Source organism: Agelaius phoeniceus, chromosome 3, assembly GCF_051311805.1.
Source record: "Agelaius phoeniceus isolate bAgePho1 chromosome 3, bAgePho1.hap1, whole genome shotgun sequence".
Taxonomy (NCBI): Eukaryota; Metazoa; Chordata; class Aves; order Passeriformes; family Icteridae; genus Agelaius; species Agelaius phoeniceus.
The window spans coordinates 44,135,727-44,155,217 of record NC_135267.1 but is presented as its reverse complement, the minus strand read 5'-3'; the positions used below and the strand labels follow the sequence as shown (position 1 = coordinate 44,155,217).

Genomic DNA, 19,491 nt, shown 5'->3' with positions numbered 1-19,491 from the left:
ATGGGTTAAAGTTGAGCTCCTACTACGCCGAGTATCTACAGGCATATGTCAAAAAACCATGGCTGTATTAGGAAAATGTCACTGATCCTTGGGAACAGATGGCAAGAAACTAATTCATCCAGAAAATAGAACAAGGAGTATTCAGTTTCTTCACTGTGCCACTAAGCCACTGTAATTCATCAGAAAGGCTTATCTATCCCAACAACCCGGCTCGCATCCCTTTCCAAATCAGACTTGCATATGTGACATTTTTTCCACTTAAGACACTCACCAGAAATTTTCCATATTTAATTATCACATCTTCCTGGGTGGTTTTTTTTCCTCTGACTAGCACTATTTTGAAGGAGAATTAAACTCTTGCACATTAAAAAAATCCCCTCAGCTCCCAAATCTCACAGGGAAATTATTTGGGGCTCCCTCACGGCAGAAACAGTGACTTCTCAGGGGACTGAATCACTGACTTCACATTTCTTTTTGTTAAAGAATGAGAGGGAAACCCCTTGGGTATTTTTATAGTGACTTTTTTTTTTTCCTTTTTGAATAGGCAGACAGTCTGATATTCTTTTTCTTCCTTTTTAAAGAGGCAATTGTGTTTGATACTCATCAATTTTTCAATACATCTCCTATCTGTTGTCTTTTTACTGCTTTTGTCTTTTGCTCTAATTTCATAAATTGGTTATCAAGTAAGTCTGAGACACAGAAACAGAAAAATCTTTGCTGTTTCTTTCAGGAAGGGAGCTGTTCACAGAAAAGTCTCTAGTTACTGATGAAGATACAGCAAAAAGAGATGAGGAGATGAGGGACAACCCCTCAACAAACAGGTAGAGAGGAAGCAGTTTTGGGGTTTTGTTTTTTTTTTTGGTTACCCTGGTGACAGAAATTGTTCACGGATACCAGGATTTTGGAAACCTGAAGTCATCATTCCTGATACTTCGGTGTGAATGACCACCTTCAATCTTTAACCTTACTTCATCCCAGGTGCAACCCACACTCCTCCTGTGGTGGTGTCTTTTTCAGGGCTTGGTATGCTCATGCAAACTCTCAGGAGACTCCAGTTTCTGTCACTGTTTGAAGTCCTTAACATGGTCCCAGTGCAAGGTAGCTGCTGGGGAGCTTAGTTTTGCAAAAGCATGTTCTGGTTGGGCTTTTTGGCCAACGTGCAGCAAGCTGGAGAGGAGCTTCTATGTGCCAGAGGCTTCTGTGGGATACAGTGGGACCACTGGGTATTTCAAAAGGCTGCTGGAGAAAAGGAGAAGAGGGGAGAGAAAGCATGGAAACAGAGAAGCAGCCTCCTTTCCTCTCCAAAGTATAAGTGTTGAGGCTGTTTGATATAGTAATCCATTTCAGGCTGGAAAATCTTAAATGGGATTTGTCCAGGTCAGCAAACACACTTGAGATTAGAAGGCAGAATAAATGTAAATTAAATAATAGGTGAAAGGTAATCTTCTCTCCAAGTGGATAACATGGTAACATCCTTCTCCTTTTCTGTTGCTACAGGAAGATTAGCCAGTTGTTCTATTCTGTGACAGGCCATTGGAGGAAGGAGTGTGCTCTCCATGACAATCCTTGAGCCAGAGGTGTCCTTTGTGTGGGGCTGATGATTTAACCTGCTGCTGCTGTGCTCCTCACTTAAGGAGGACAGGCTGTCCTTGGGATGAGTCTGTGGCTCTCACATCTCTCCCTACATTACATGTCCAAGCAGCACAGTCCTGTTTTCCCTTCTGTGATTGCTCAAAGATCTTCCACTGCCTCCCAGTAGTGCACTTGGTCAGAGACTGAAGGGGCACTGCAGTGAATGACAGCAGCACTTCATACAGAAAAAGGTTATTATAACCAAGCTGGTTAAACATTTTTATTGGGAGGAGGAAATGCAGGAGGGCCACCAGTCCAGGCAGAACTCCAACCAAATTGTCTCCTGGCAGCTGTGGGTGCCCACTGGGGAGGTTGATGCACTTGATGGAGCAGATTAGAGAAAGGAGTTTGGTTAATACAAACTATGCCTGCTTTTAATAGTAAGAGCCTCTTCTCCTCCTTGAACACCCTGCAGACAAACTCAAGAATGGCACAGCCACAGGATAACCAGGAGACTGTGATCTCATCCTGAACACAGCTCGTGAGGCCCAGGTGAAGCTGCTGCATGATCAGTAAGGGCTTGGATGTCACCCTGCAGGCTCAGAGCTCTCCTGGGAGCTGATCTCTTCCAGATACACAAGTGGCTGCCAGCCCTATGGATTCCCCATTGACCCTTGAGCAAACCCTTCTTGGAGACCCCACAGCGGAGTGTCCTCACTTGCAAACACCACATTTTGTGTATGTGTGGTGGGCATGTACCATGCAAAAGCAGGAGGCTCCACCTGCCACCACAGGACAGGCAGCTTTAGCATCAAATTTATGGGCACCATGTTGGTGACCTTCAGAGTGTTGCAAAAAGAACAGCCATGGAGATGAAGGAGAGGTAGGAGTGAAGAGGACATTGAATAAACAGCAACACAAAATACTGATTTTTCAGGGCAAAGAGCAGAGAATAGGTAGAGAAACAGTGAGGAGTGGAAAAAGTCATTCTGAAGGGAGCACATGGCATGTACAGAGGAGAAATGGGTGATAAAGAAATTCAAGCTTAGTAGGTTGAAAAACACTAAGAACTGGCCACGGAAAGAAAAACACACTGAAGGATGAGATGAAACACTCATTGCTGTGGGACTTTCAGGTGAAAGCCAGCCATATTCCCCTGCAAAAATACCAAACTATTGGCCTTGGGAGAGTGCCAAGACATATATCTGATTTTTCTTGTAAAGTCAAAAAATAAATTACTACTATTATTATTATTCATTTTAGCCAAAATAAGCCATGGAATGGTGCAGTAAAAATGTGAAGATGCTTCTAGTGCTGTTTTCTAGAGAGGTCTTGCATTCTTGGTCTGTGATTGTCCCACTTTGGTGGGACATCTGACATACTGCAGGAGTAAATTGTATGGTGAAGAACTAGGTACTGGGATTAGAAACCAGAAATACCCACAGATCTTAGATCTCTGTTCTCTGGTTCTCACCAGATTTAAAAATGTAATAAGCATGGTAATTAAATACTGTTTTCTTACTATCCAAAAACGTTAATAAAAACTTTTGATTCCACACTGACTGTTCAGAGTATCAAAAAAAGGTATAATTTAGTGCCCTGACACGAAGGCACAATGTGAACTAAAAGGCAGTGACCAAGTAATTAGGCTTACTTAGAATCCCTGACTTCAGCATGTCCGTGGCCATCTTGTTAAATAAGACAAAGCTCAGGAAGCTGGGCATGGAATATATTTTTAGTACAGCTATATAGGACATCTTGTCCAGAAATGGAAAGGCAGATGCTGCAAGTACATAGCCCTGGTTCATTTACTCATGTAGGACTTTTGTTTTCACACCTAAAAACATGAGAAGGGGATGTGCAACGTGGTTTACTACAAACATGCAGTGTGAAAGCCCTGTGAGGCTCCCTGTGACATCCAGCTGTGGGCTGCACTGCTGCAGGAACATATGCCCACTCCAAGGTGGGAAGGACTGACACAGGGCAGAGGATGGGCCATTGAGGAAGGCCTTCTCCTCCCCAAATGTGGATGTGTGTGACCAACACTTGCCCAAAGGTTTCCACAGCATCTGCATGCAGTGTGTCAGTGAGCCTGGGTTCATATCTACTGCTCACAGGCATCCACATCCCAACACCTCCTGACAGCTGAAGCATAAAGAATAAATGGGAACTGGGAGTGAATTCACTGCTTATTCCTAGAATTCCAGGCAGAAGAGCAAGGGCTGAGCTGCATGGATTTGCTATCAGTCCCCAGTCTGCATCTCTGCACAGGCAGGATGTCAGTGTCCAGCCTGCTTCACGTCCACTCAGACTGGACAAAACACGAGCCATGGTTGATACCAGTGCTGCCTTGGGTTAGGCTGGCATGTGATGCTTTGACAAAGATGGACCTTTTGGGTTCAAATGTGTGCCACACCACATTCAACTCACTATCGTAAAATACCACAGTGAACTGAGACAGGTGCTACTGGTCTAAAAATCTCCACAGACCTTGGCTGCTTTCAATACCTGCAGCTACTGTTGCATATCTGAGCATGCTTGAGGCATTTTTAAATAAACTGTTGTCCTATTTGAGGTCAAACAGGTTTCACTGATCTTTGGGGTGACTTTGTAATAACTCACCATCAGACATCTCAGTTGCCTTAGCTCAGAGGTACACCCTAGGAACTCACAAATCAACACAAAAAGGCTCTGATACTGTCAGAGGCATCCTGGCAGTGATCATGTCAGGATTGATCCCAGCTCCATTTTGCAAAAGGCTCCTTCTACTTCCTCTTTCCTTTAGTCTGTACTGTACCTGGCATTGCATCTACTTCTTGGGGGGATACTTTAAAAATACTGGTGACACTATAGTTTCTGTAGAGCTGGAGAAATTAACATATATTTCCAAAATTCCCGCTGCCTTGTAGGGAAGATCAGGCATTACACCAGTTCACATTCCCAGACATTCACCATGGTGGTGCCATTTTTCAGACTTTGTGTTATTTTAAGTTATTTGCAAGTAAATTGACCTTATACATTACCCAACAAAGAACTCCTTGTTTTATCATTTATTTTATGCCTTCAGCTTAACTAATGAACTTTGCTTACCCCAAGGAAACATAAATACCATCTTTTAACTTCACGAGTATCTTTAATGTATTTTTGTACTATTAAGAAATTACAGTACAACTCAATTAGAACAATGGGTGATGAACCCAACTCTGGATGGTTAAGATGATTTTTTTTTAAGCACACATGGTGTTGATACTTGCTAGACTCTAACAAGCCCAGGGGATGATTCCTTAGCTCCTGTGGCACTTGTACTATTACGGTAAGGAAGAGGAATATGACTCTACATAAAGCATTCATTTTTGCTTTTTTTTTTTTTTTTTAATTAAAGGAGCAGCAATAGCTGTAGCCATGTGATGGAAAAAGCTGGGCAGTAGGGTTGCTTGTGCTGCTGTCTTACACAGATGTGCCTTTGGCTGGCTAACACCCTCCTGTTGGGTGCCTCATGCTGCATCCTGCGTGTGTCACACAGCACGTGGGACTGGCAGCGGCTGCGCTGTCTGGGCAAGGGAGGCTCTGGCCACTGAGCGCCAGCTCCTCCTGTCCTGATCTACCTGGACCCCCAGCAAAAGGGTTGGAATCATTGTAACAAGCTGCAAAGGAAAAAGCAGCTTATTCTAAGTTTCTGATTTTGCTTAGGACTTACCTGAATACCTTACAGCTATCCTTCTATGATTACTTACTTGCTACTCCTATTGGTCTAAGGCTCAGTAATTTTTTTAAAGATGAAGTCACAGTTTCAACACAAATGGAGAAACACTGAAACAGGTGGCCCAGACAGGTTGCCCATCCCTGGAAACTTCAAGGTCATGTTGGACAGGTCTCTCAGCAAACTGAATTAGTGAACATGTCCTTGGTTATTGCTTGGGTTACGTGACCTTTAAAGGTCCCAAACCACTGTATGATTCTCTGAACTAGGAGGTGAAGGCAAACCACTCTGAAAGCAGCTTCTCTGCAATAACTCTGTGTGAGTTGTTTCTTTGGCCCCTTGGGTGCAGCCAGACCGAAGGCTGGTAGAGCCCAGTGCAGAGCAGATGACCCAGGTCAGCTGTCGCCTGCAGGAGCATCCTTGCCTGGCTGAGTGCTAAACTTCATTGCCAAAAGCAGCCTAAACACTCAGGGTGCAAATCGCCACAGAAAGCAAGTAAGTTGCAAACTTCCGAGTGCTATTCTGATTTTGGAAGGAAGTCACCACCTCTGACATTGGCTGGTACACTGGAAAACCTGGTTTCTCATCTTGCTCTTTATGTTTGGTGAGCTCAAGGGCTTCATAAACTAATAAACACAGTTTTAATAAACTACATCTTGAAGCTGTCAGCCTCTGAAGCACATATGCCTGTGGACACCACTGATAAGTCCCAGTTCAGAATGCCTGTCACTTCCCACAGGACAGGCAGCATTTTAACAAACCCATGAGTGATAATCCACTACTTAAGCAGTGCTGTGAGCCCACATGGGACAACACAGGATGCCAGCATGAAGTTTCACTGCGCTTGGAGATTTTTTAAATCTAAAATGGCTAATTGTTCATAGCTAGTTAACTGATTTCTTGTCTCCTCTGCTTTGAACTCATCGCTGCTCTTTGGTAACTAGTGTGTATTAATGAGTGACAATTGCCTTCAGCGGAAATCCAGATAATTGCTTCTCTGGTACAGTATCCATGCATTCCTGCCCATATGTTACAGGGATGTCCCCTCCCACCCCACAACAAGGCATTCAGACACCTGTAGCACAGAGATCTGCTGTGCCAACACACACACTTACCAATCATTGGGGACTCTATGAAGCTCCAGGAGTTGGTCTGAGGGATGTAGGACTGCAGGACCCCCGCGGCTCGGCCGGCCTCGTTGACCCCTCCGAAGACGTAGATCTTGCCCCCGCACACGGTGGCCGCGGCCGAGTGCACGGCCTTGGGCAGGGGGGCGATGGTCTCCCACTGGTTGGTGATGGTGTCGTACCTGGGGATGACAGCAGGAGCAGTGAGCTGAGCTGAGCAGCACTGGGCAGCACAGACATGCAAAGAAAGGTGGCTTGGCAAGCAGAAGGAAAGCAGAGGTGGAAATGTATTTTTTTTAACATCTTGCAAATTCAGCCACTTGTTAAACGGTGTAATGAATGCTTTTCTCTAAGGTTTTAAAACATGGATAGAAGCCCAGATAAAGCTGGTTCTTTTTTCTGTATATGCCTCTCAAATCACATTACAGTCCAAGGTGCAGAAACTTGGGACATCTTTGTTGAGATGTCTTCCGCTGATTAATTTCTTTTAATGAGTATACAATGAGATTATTCTTGCTAATCAGTGCGGAGATATCCAATAGTGACTGTGGGCAGGCCACTGTTAATATACTTCAGTTGTTCAGCTTGTGGAACACATCTCACCTGCAACATAATGCAACATGATGGCTCCTTTTACTCCAGTTAACTGACCAGCAACTCTCATTTTGTGCCAGAATAAGTTGCTTCCATTTAATTTTCAGTGTGCAAACCAAGCTACTGTGCCTCATTTCAGGATGCTGCAGCTGTTAATGCTGGAGTAAGATTTTACCATTGCATTTGTATTTGACGTGAATCAAACAGAAAAGAGTATGCATGAAAGTGCTAAATTAGTTTTAAGGTCATCAGTATCTGATTTAATTAAGCCATTGACCATAAGGGATGTACAGTTAACAATCCATGGATGACGATTCATTTTAGACAACATCACAAGTACAGGCATCCCTTTTTTTTAAAGATAATGGGGCAGGGATCCAAATAGCTGTGCTGAAATGAGTCTTGGAGACAGTGGAGAATAATGTGATTTTTAGGTTTCTGTATTTCCATGTAATGACAGATGCAGTCAAACAGGAGTTTCCTGCATAGTGATTTTTCAGAATTGTTGACTGCCAGAACAGAAGCCCTCACCACCCATTCAGGGCTTTTGCTCTTAAAGACAGTGATATGCAATATGCAAACATGAAATGAATTGAAGAACATGAACCCATCTGCAAAATATGATTTGGCAACAAGGGAATTCTCCCCATGTAACATGTCCCTCAAATTTTCACTGCTCAAACTTAGGGAAAATAAAAGGGAGGAATGATAAAAATGGCATAAACAGCAAAAAATAATGTGCTTAATAAAAATGCACTAATGAGTTTCCAAGTAATATAACTGAAAGTAATTAACACACTCATAAAACTGAAGCAAAAGCAAGAGGGAGGCAAATTTTAACTAAAAAAAAAAATTAGGAAAGTCCCTTATAATGAGCATGGAGAACTGCCTTGTATGATGCTCTAAATTAGTTACAGAGAAATTAAATTCATCTACAACAAGTGATCAAAGGGAAGAAATGTAACAAGATTAAACAACATGGTGCTGGGAGCATTCACAGTGACACACCTTTGCTGGGCTGATTCTTGTACCAAACCTAAACCTGCAAATGCATTTTGACTGTACAAGCAGCTCCTCCAGGAAAGCACCACAATGCTGCATCTCCTGCATTCACTCACAGCACTCAGAGGGAGCAAGACTCACATCCACCCGAGCAGATATGCAAAAGAATCTCACATAATATAAAGTTTCACACATTGCTTTTGGGACATACTTTGCTTACTCAGCTAGTGCAGTAATTGGTAATTTAATTCTTGATGTCTCGTTAAAAAAATTGGCTATAATTGGGTATAGAATGGGAAAAACAACAGAGCTGAGAACTGACCTAGTAGTGTTCTTTCTCTTGTTCCTCCTTTAAGACAATTCCACCTGTCAACTGATACATTTTGTCTCACACCATCTACTCTGATTTAGCACCAGGAACATTTGTGGGCAGTCAAAGTGGTCTGAGATGGGGGTGGTGAGCAGCCAAGTCCCTTCCCTGTTGCTGGCACAAGTACCTGGCACACTTCAGCTCCCAAGACAAGGAGATTCTTGGCAATGACTTTCTGGGTGTCCCAAAATGTTTTTGGGAAGAAGGGGTTATATCCTTCACATATCCTAGGGGCTGGGTGTGGCTGAGGCCTGCAAGCATGGGAACTTTAGAGAAAGGTTCAAATTACAAAAACAATCATCTTTTTTTCTGGATGAATGTCCTTGCCTCAGGTCCCACAGACCCCATTTTTAACCCACTTCCACTGCTCTCTGTTTATGCTCTGCGATGACAGAGTTGATCTTTCTTTCCCCTACTGTCCTTCACCTGCCACTGAAAAACCAAAAATGACGAGTTCCACTTTATCTGCTGAAACCCAAAGGCTGAAAATCTACTGGATACAGGTGCATGTGGTGAAGCTTAAACCCCCACTCTTTTCTTGAAGGTCATTTGGTTTAAAAAATCAGTGAACCATAAAGCAGGTGGAAGCAAGTCCTTGTTTACCTAACATGGCCAGCTAATGTGGGTTTTACATGGGCTGCTCAGTGTCTTGAGTGTCTACCCTAGTCCTGAGGCTGAAGTGGAGAAATTGATGCCTTCAAGGCTTCCTGACAGCTGTTCACCAAGTCCCTTCATCCCCTGGGAATTTATTCCTCCAGTTCACTCCATCCTTGCAAAATGGGTAGACTTGATTTCTAGTCTGTTTTGCTTCAGCTTCCACCCACCAGAAAGTTTGTTTCTTTTTCCCTGTTGGATTATAAAGCTGTCTGCTTATCAAATCTCTCTCTTTCACATATGGACGTGCAGGAAATAATAAAGTCAACTCTTTACCTTCTATGGGATAAACTAAGTAGTCTAAGCTCCTTAAGTCTCTGCAAGGCAGGTTTCCATCATTTTGGTCAATCTCAAGTCAGCTCTTAATGTGTTCACACAGGGATTTGCACCAGATTAACTAAATTGGTTTAAAAATGAATGAAGGTGAACCTTTGTAACCTCCCAGGACAGAAAATACTGACACCTGCTTTACCTCCCTGCCCTAGGGCTTTTCCATCTGTTGTGTCATCCCTGGCACTGTGATCACACCATGGCCACTGGAGCTCGTGGGGCTCCTGGCTGCCTGTCACATCAGCCCTGCTCAAGGGCCAGCAGGGAGGAAACTGATTTAAAGAATAATCACTTTGATCTCTTTCCATTAGTCAAGCTTTGCATTCGAATCCCCTGTTTGAAGCTGTAGATGGAGACATAATGCGAGCTGGCTTCAAGCCAAGCCAAGGTTTTTCTTCCCTCTCCTCCACTGCTCCCTCCTGGTGCGTCCACGCTTGTCCTTGGCCGTGGGCCTACTGAGCCCATCCAATTTGCTGAACTTGAATCTTCAAAGACATCTCCTTTCCCATGGCTGACTCCTGGTCTGCAGTCCTTGCATGCTATGGACTCCTGTGTGGTTTTACACTGTGGAGTGCCCTCACACTCCTCCTCTGCCCCAGCAACCTGATGGTCCCCCGCCCTGCAGGACACGTGTCCCCACATGTCATTCATGTGTCACTTGCACTGGGCACAAGGATCTCATCTGACCCTTGTGCACTCACTACCTGCTGATTTATGTATTATTCACACATACCTTATATATTTTTAGATCTTTTACATATGTGTATATGCACATTATCTGTATATATAATGTATATATGTATGTATATGTATAATTGATATACCCATGATACCACAAATGATCTGAACCCAGCAGAAAATACAGCTCAGGCCTGAAGAGAGCACATGCAGAAATAAAACCTTTCTGGTTTCCACAACTCTTCACTCTTAGGATTTTTTAATCTGTGGGACTGATCTTCCCTGTCCTTCATTCATTTCATTCGCCTCCTCCTTCCTTGCTCTTTCCCTACCACCTCAGTATTACCAGCAGCAAACCTTTCATTTCAAGCTGTGCCACTCGCTTCACTGCCTTCTTGACTTTTGATCTCTTCAGTACCTGAAAACAGTATTTTTTTTCCTCCTCAGTCTCTTAATTTCTCTCCTCCTAGGTTAAACAGCCGTATGTGTATCTTCATTTATTCACATTATAAGATCCTTACATCATGGTCAGCTGCTTACACACTGACCATTTCTGTCAGTCTGCAGGAAATCCTTCAGCTATTTAAGCATTATTTAATTATGTTTGCAAGAAAGCTTCTATTTAAACTAAAGCAGTACAGTGTCTTATTGAACTGCTCTTCAGATAATTCACATCTTTAAAATCACAGTAATGGATTACTATTTTTTGCCTTTTTTCTTTTCTTCTGACAGGCTTAAGAAACTATCCTAAGACAAGGCAATATATTTAATTTTCTTTCATCTACATAAGATCTTTTAAAATCATCAAGTCCAACCACTAACCCAGCACTGCCAAGCCCACCACTAAGCCATGTCCATCAGCACCACATCTACATGACTTCTAAATACCTCCAGGGATGGTGACTCCAATGCTCCCTTGTGCAGCCTGTTCCAGTGCATGGCAATCCTGGTGAAGAAATGTCCACCCTCCTTGGGGAGAACACCTAATTCCTACATGATCATATCTCAGTAAAACAAGAAGTTCTGAAGCAGTTTTTAAAATGTATAAAGCTTATTCTTTACATGGATTTTTTTTTAGGCTGTCTTCAACATATGCACTGCCAACAAAAGTAATCTCCCAATTTTAGACAACCTTATTGCAAAAGTGCTGTCAGGTCAAGCGGATTCATCTTCTTCTGTCCTTCAAACATATAATAACCACAAAGCACCCACATTTCCACACTTCCAGTCACATACATTGTCTTGTCAGCATACACAGCCTTCTCGGCTCTCAAATTGCATATATTACAGGGCCCATCCATTATCCAAAGACCTAGTTCGTGGATCCACTTCATTTCACCAGCTCCCAACTCAACTCATATCTCAGAAGAAGACAGAAAGTGTAATACCTTCTCGCCTAACACCTAATGACTTGCTTCCTGTCACACAGAACCTTGCCAGAGGGGCTTGATGGAGAACTGCAGCCACGCTGTTATTTCCCTAAACACTCATTGCAAAAACATAACTTTCCCTGAACATATACCCATGCACAGCCACAAAAATGGACTTATAACTCAGCCCCTCTGGCACATGCATATTATTTTAAGATGAGTAACGAATGACTTCTATTCATCTGTTTGTGATTGATAGTCCCATATTATCCATCGAGATGGAATTTTTGCTGCCTCCTTACAGACAAATGGCAGATAAAGGGTAAAGAATCTCAGCCCTGTTGAATTTGATGGGAAAACACCCGCTGTTTGAAGTGGCACCAGAATTTCTGGGGGAAGCTGCACCCTTCAGCATCAATGACACAACTGAAAGCATGGAGAGAGGGACACAGGAGCTGATGCCATTAATCATTATGAGTCCACTGGTCCTTACTTGCTTTAATGCTTTGTAATGGTGCAGCAGATGTATCAAGTGCAGGCATGTGGCATCATGTATAGCTAAGGTGGCCTGACATTTGCTTTTAAAAATAAGATGCTGTAAAAACCATATCTGTAAGATTTTAACCATTTAGGATCAAATATTACAAGAATTCCATGAAAAACAGGTGGAGAACAAGAAAGAAACTGGGAGAAAATGCTATGTTCTCTGTCTTCAAAGACCCACTGTGGTAAGACACCCTGTAGACATCATCCCCTGGGTCTGCTCACTGGTGAGGTCAGGGTAAGTCACTTTGGACTGGAGACATGCCCTTCTCTATGCCAGCAGACACACGTCAGAACCTGGCCAAAGCTGGGCATGGTCACGCTTGGGCTGACTGAGCAAGCAGAAAGCAAAATGTGGTTGGGAAAGATAAGCTGCATGTGCACCAGGGGAGGTGGTAAATGGTCCAGCGAGGGAGGATGTTCAGTGCCTTGCCCTTCACACTGGTGGTACAGCCCAGGACTGCAGGGTCAGGCCTGGATAAGCCCCTGCACCTCCATCTTGGGGCATAACAGGGCTATAATCTCAGAGGCCTCCTAGAAGGTGAAAAACTACCCCAAAACCCAGGAGTGTGTGTCTGCAATTCCACAGTGAGGGTAGGAGTGATAGAGGTAAATGTAATTTTTGGCATCACTTGACATGGAGCATATATATGACCATGCCACATTATTTTAATTTAGTGCTTTTTTATGACCTGCTGAAATGACAGAGAGGTTTACCCCTTACTGAGAGATTGTATCACACTGTCCCATCCAAACCAACACAGTATTTGAAAGAGGAATGTGCAATCCACACAGAAATATGGTAGAAGAAAGTTGGTTTCTTGTAGCTCTAGAGGAGAGGGAAGAAAAGCAGAAACAAAAAGTGGGCATTCACTGCTTGTAACACAGCAGCCAACTCAGCAATTAAAAGTAATTTTAATTTGTATTTTAGTGGGGTTTTTTTCCTAAAGCTGCAATCCAAATTCAGAAATCCTCACCACTTGCAAAAATAGGTACAGCAATTTAAATTCCTGAACCCTGCCTTGTCCAAATGGGAAGTGCTTTTGTGTGAAAAGGCCTGACTTTGTTCAGCACTGCTAGGAGAGTCAGCCTTCCCTCACCTTCATTTCTGACAGCAGACCCTGAGACATCCTTTCCAAAACACAGCTTCAGCCATGCTGTGCTTCACTTCTGTCACCCCCTACTGTCATTTGAATATGAAGAATAAAAAAGGAAACATCCCCAAACTTCTCTCATTTCCCAGCATAGCCCAAAGGAGGCCATGTTGCACTTTTTCCATGGCTCTGTCTCACAAGCCACTCTATAGACAACAGCAGATTAATTATAACCACGGGTAAAACAAATCCCCCTGACAAGACATCCTTATTGTGGCTGAGACAGTGTGCACTGAGATGATAGGGAGGAAATCTGCTCCTTTCCCACATCCAGCTCTCCTAGTGGGCTTGCTACAATGGAAAACCAGCACTGCTGCTCTCACTGAGCCAAGCAGGGGCCACCAAGGGCCTGAGTGTGACTTTGCAGGCTGCAATGTCATCTGTGGTGAGGGCTGGGTGACTGACATGAGAGGGGAAGGACCGGGGGGACTCTGCTTGATTAGGGTTCATTCAGCTGACCAACATTTTGGATGCTTTAATAGAGACCATGAGAATCAGAGCAGAGACAGAAATCAGGTCCAAGGAAAACTGAAAAGAGATAATTTAATCAATGACAACTATCAAGACTCTTCAATAGCACGCTTTTGCTGTTCATCTTTATCAAGAGATGGAATGAAACAGCATCTCTTTCCTGGGCCCTCTTTTTCCTGTGTTCACAAAAATAGTTCTGCTAGTTAAAAAATTACTGACTTAAATTATGGGATGAGTACCTTCAGATACCAGAAACAAATCTGCTGAAAAGGATGAGATTTGTTTCAAAGCAAGTTCCATAGGCAGCGCCCACCTTAAGTTCTGGGTGAAGGAGGGGAGCAGTGTTCACATGTTGTGTTCACTGTTATGACTTATCATTCATTCTTTGCTGTCTGCACTTCCCTGATGGCTGAGAGCATCATCACCAACACCAGTTCCCAAACTTTTGAAAAATGTGTTGTTTTTTTCTTCCCCTGAAATCCTTCCTAATGGCCTATCTCTATTTGTCTTGACTGTTAAGGGCAACTTTTACTGGAAAATGCCTGCTTCAAAATGCTACTGAAGAAGTATTCAAATTCAGCATTTCAACTGACAAAAATATTTTTGGTTGCCACATTCACTTAGGTAAAACATTTCCCAAATATATTTCCCGATTAAGTGTTTGGGGAAGGCTAAGACTGTATTGATATTTTTGGAAATGAATATTCCAAAATAAACTGCATTTTAAAGTGAATTCTATTTTTTTAATGAAAACATTGATATAGATATAAAATCTATGGCTTTATTGAATGCTATGGGTGACAGGAAATCAGTTGGTTTTGGAATTTTACTTAGTGAAATAGTTTTGTTGCACTTTTGTTCCTTCGTGTTTTTTTAAGTTCCATGTGAAAAAAATTACATCTGGAATCTACTTGAAAAGAGAAATTTCCATTCTCTCCCATCTTTGTTCAGCCAGGAATTCAAAACTGTTTCCATTTATTATTGGTTGTTTTACTGTGAACTTGGCAGGTCCCAGCCCCAGGCCAAGACCACCAAAGGGAGGATCTTCCAGCCAGGTCAAGGCTGAGGTGCTACACCAGGAAAACACATACAAGAAACTTGCTTTGCTGTTGTTTTTTTTTTTGATTTAAAAGGAAAAAAAATACTATTGTGGTCTGTAAAGACTTTCATCAATACTAAATTCAAAAGGAGTTTATTAGTTCATTGTATAACCTGGAAAAATGTCCAAAGAAGCTTAATTCCTCTCTTCCCTCCCCTGAGCAAAGCGAGAAGCTGGCAACTTTCCTCTTTGGTTTTGAAACAATGCTTTCCACTGAAGCTTTTAAATGGAATCTAATCCTGCCACTTTCCTACTTTCTTAGCTTTTATAAAAGCTTATTTTAACACATACAGTCCATTTGATGTCCTTTAAAAGGCAAATGGTCCTTTAGCATAGCATGAAGGAAAAGCTCCAGCAAACACCACATGGTTTGGTTTTGTGGGTTTTTTTTTTTTTCAGGTGTGGGTATTGTTGCTTTTTTACCTTTCCACATGGTCAACGTTGCCTGCCACACCGACCCCTCCAATGGTATAGATTTTCCCATCGTACACGAGGCTGTTGTGCCGACACCTTGGGACGGTCATGCGGGACACGAGGTTCCAGTTGTCCAGCAGGGACATGTAACACCAGACATCGGCCAGCGTGACACCCGCCTCCATCCCGCCTGGCACCCAGAGAAAAGGGAGAGTTACCAGAGATCCTGCCACGGCAGCAGCTCTGCACACAGCAATCAAAGCCAGTCACAAAGTAAAAACTCTTCAAATGACATTTGACTAATTAAAATAAATCACCCTCAATACTGAGCATCTGTTCCGATGATGCATATCTGTGTCATTTATTCATGTGCCCCAAAGGCTGAGGTTTTTTTAATAAGATGACATAGAGAAATCAAGATGTCAGACTACGAGGGACACATACATAAGGGGATAGACCCTTCTCAGTGTTCATAAATAACTTCCAGTCTATTAAATTACTGCAACACTTGCAAGAAGGTGTCAGGAGGCTGAGAGTATCTTGGGTTGTGAGACATAGGCCAGCCTGAAACCTAAAATGCTTAATACAGTGATGGATTGAAGCAGCACATATATGGGCACAATAAAGTCAGTGCTTGGACTGTAGGCTTAATTTCTAATTTTCGGGGCAAATTTCTTATTTATTTTCATTTGCAGATAAAAGACAGAACCAGCTGTACCACTCCTGTAAAACAGTTCAAGATGATCTCATGAAACATTTATATTGATCACTTTTTAACTTCTGCTTGAAGCTTCCAAGGTAGCCACTTAGTGGGTGTCTTACTATCCTGTTTTGAAGCAAAAAGAGGTGAAATGATTTGTTTGGGACCACACTCAGAGTCAATGGTCAAGCCAGGAAAATGAACTAGACACAGTTCCATGGTTTAATGAGAAAACCAGACTTCCTCCTTGGTATTTTGCTCTCCAAACCTATGCTATGCAGTGCAAAGTCCAGTTCTTGGAGCTTGCAGCAGGCCATTCTCACTTCTGTTGGCTCCCCTTCACATTTTTCCTGTCTTCTACATCTGAGCAAAGCAAAATATCAACTGACTCTTAGCTGCATTTCCAGCTCTCCTGATTGCAGCCACCAAATACCATCCAGTCACTCATCCAGATCCAAGGGAAAGAGCTGAAATGAGCTTTAAAATTAGGATTCTAAGCTTTTGTTACTAGGTATGGCACAGCCTAAAATGGCTGTACATATTGGAAAGCACCTCAGCTAAGAATAACTAAAAGCCAACATCTGACAAAAGCCTCCCCAGAAGACTTTTGCTCTAGCTGTTCTCAAGCATGGGCAAACAAGCATGGGGAAAAAAACATCAAGAAATAATTTCCAATCAATTCTTAGGGTCTCTATGCAGTATTAATGGAATTTAACACCACAGGCAGCAATTTACTACAGAAAATGTACTGAGAGAGCTCGGCAAGGGAAAGGCAACAGCTGTAACCCCTTACTGGTACAGATGCCAGGTGCATCTGTGCTCCCAACGACATCCTCGGATCACACACATCCGCACCTCCCTGCCCAGCCTCCTCTTCTAATCATCCAGCCCTCACTCAGCTGCCATCAGAGCATTCTTGCATTGTCTGGTGGAATTGCTTTTCCCCCTCTAGCCAAGCAGAGGTACCAACAGACTGCAAAAATCCAGATACTGTGATGCTCAGAGCATGGTGCTGTCAGATACTTTGGGAGTTAAAGCCTTTTAAGGAGCGTGGTCTCAGTTTCACCAAAACTAAGAAGATTATAGGGCTAGTGACTACTGTCAGAAGAGAAGTTTCAACAAGTACAAAACATGAATGCTCCTGTAAGCAAATACTTTAAGTGTAGGTCACATATTCAGCAGTTCAGTCTGTCTGTCTCAAATTCCATAACCTACCATTTAGATTCAACTACAGCGAGTATTTTAAATTGTGTTTCTATGGCAGTGAAACCTCTTTGCATGCTTGATGGTTGTCAGACCTATTTTCTTCACATTGCAACTGTAAAATATTGTTGTTGACTGCTCTGAGAGTAAGTTAACACTGCAGAGACATGGAGAATGATAAAAGCAGGGAAATCCCTCTCCCAACATTATTCCTACCTTTTTTTTTTTTTCCCCTCCCCAGGAGCAGCTGGGTAAAACTCCGTCAGGTCCTGCTTCGTATGGGCTGCCTGTATTGTAACTTTTCTCCCAGCCCAGTAAATCTGGGGGGTGAATGGATTGAGAACAGCCCTCTAGAGGAGGACTGGGGGATACTGGTGGACAAAAAGTAGGAAATGACCCAGCAAAGTGCACTTACAGCCCAGAGAGTCAGCGTATCCTGGGCTGCAGCAAAAGCAGCAGGACCAGCTGGTTGAGGAGGCGATTTCCCCCCTTTGCTCTGCTCTTGTGAGACCCCACCTTGAGTACAATGTTCAGCTTCAGCACAAGAAGGACATGGACCTGTTAAATTGAGTCCAAGGATGGGGTGTAGAAATGGTCAGAGGGCTGGAGCACCACTCCTATGCTGACAGGCTGAGGTTGTTCATCCTGGAGAAGAGAAAGGTCTGGGGAGACCTTATGGTGACCTTTCAATACTTAAAGGGAGCTTATAAGAAAGATGGAAAGAGGCTTTTTATCATGGCCTGTAGTGACAGGATCAGATATAAGAGTTTTAAACTGAAAGAAGGGAGATTTAGATTGGACATATGAAAGAAATTTCTTTAATGAGGGTGCTGAGGCCCTGGCCCAGGTTGCCCAGAGAAGCGGTGGCTGTCCCATCCCTGTTCAAGGCCAAATTGGATGGGGCTTGGAGCAACCTGGGCTAGTGGAAGGTGCCCCTGCCCATGGCATGGAGGGGCTGCATTAGGTGATCTTTAAAGGTCCTTTTGAATCCAAACCCTTCTGTGGTTCTGTTTCTATGGAATCTGTTGCTTACCTGAGAGATAGATGTTATCTCCAGCGCTGACCACGCTGAAAAACTCTCGGTCATAGAAGGGCAGGCTGGCCAATGGGTACCACTTGTTGTTTTGAGGATTTAAGCAGGTGACTGCTGTTAGAGCACGTTGGTTCATGCCAATCATCTGGCGACCCCCAACTAAGACTATTACCTCAGCTACTCCTAGGATTCAAGGAAGAAAAACAGTATTATAAAAAAGTGGCATCTCTCAACCAGGCAGGAACCCATCCAAAAATACTCATCAGTCAGGGAAATTTTAATGTATCGTATATAAATCTGTTTTAGAGTCTGCAATCAAACCACGAAGGGTGAGAAAAAACAGGAATGTGTGTGTAGGGGGAGCAGTGGGTGAGGAATGACACTATGAACACTCTTGGGAGAACTAGGGAGGGAGAATGCCATCTGGGCAAAACTTGTGGGGGGGAAAGAAATAAAAAGGCAGTTCCATGTAAAGATGTCCATTCATTTCAACAGTCTGTGAGTGAGACTTGCAGGTAGCAAATTTCTCTTCCATTGAAGAAAATGGGCATTTTGTCAAGGATTGTGATAGCTTTGGAGCTTGGTCATTATCCAGCAAAAGCATGTTTTTACTTTAACCTAAATAAAGTCTTCTCACGTTAAAAGCTAATGTCTGGAGAAAGTGAAGCTATGGTTATGGATCTTCATTCTTCATCCTGATATTCTTTCTGCATGCAGTCTATTAATATATAATTTTCTGGTGGGTTATTTTTTATTTGTTGGGGGCTTTCTTTGGTTGGTTGGTTGGTTGATTTTTTTTTTTTTTTTTGGTTTTCCCCGGGGAAAGCAGATTTTCCAGACCCAGAAAACATGTGCTCAAGTCACAGATCATGGTCCTGGTCTACCAGGTGCTAGGAAACATGACAAAGATGGCCCCAGCCTTAATAGAGTTATTTACTGAGCTTTATCTGTGCTGGAAGAGCTCCCCCAAGCCCATAACATGCAAGGTGTCCAGCAAGCCAAACTGTCTGTTAATGCAAAACTTTCAAGTCCACATCTCTGAGGTTTTATTCCCACTTCACAGCCAGAGCTGAGTCATATCTGATCTCTGTGTTACTCCAAACTCCTCTCCAGACTCATTCCCACAGAGATGGGTCACAGTATAACCCTGGGATGTTTTCTGACTCCATCCAAAAGTCAGGTGCAGGGGATGGTTTGGACTTGGCATTTAGCTGAAGTGCTAAAAACCCTTTTGCAGCAATTGGAAGCCCCTGTGCAATGTGCTGCCAGGAGAGGTAGGTTCAGAAGAAGGACCAGGAGGCCACAAGCTGGAAGGCACCACCGTTTCAGGAGCTGTCTCCTGCCTGGAGCCATTGCTGAGATGTGTTACAGTTCCCAGCCCACAGACAAGTGTGCACAGGTGAGGGGCAGGAGTGAAACTGCCAGCGAGAGGGATTAGGAGCAGCAGTGGAGAGAAATGCATCTGCAGAGTAATGCA

At 43.2% G+C, this 19,491-nt stretch overlaps 1 protein-coding gene across 2 annotated transcripts in view; it reads right to left on the bottom strand.

Moving 5' to 3' along the window:
* KLHL29 (kelch like family member 29) overlaps positions 1-19,491 on the bottom strand; it is a 389,609-nt gene that overhangs the window by 15,624 nt on the left and 354,494 nt on the right. For both annotated transcript variants that reach the window (XM_077175124.1, XM_054630052.2), the window contains 3 exons: positions 18,015-18,197; positions 15,088-15,268; positions 6,388-6,581 (listed from right to left, as the gene is read on the bottom strand). In XM_077175124.1, coding sequence (XP_077031239.1) covers positions 6,388-6,581; positions 15,088-15,268; positions 18,015-18,197 — 558 coding nt within the window. The remainder of the gene's footprint in view (positions 1-6,387; positions 6,582-15,087; positions 15,269-18,014; positions 18,198-19,491) is intronic.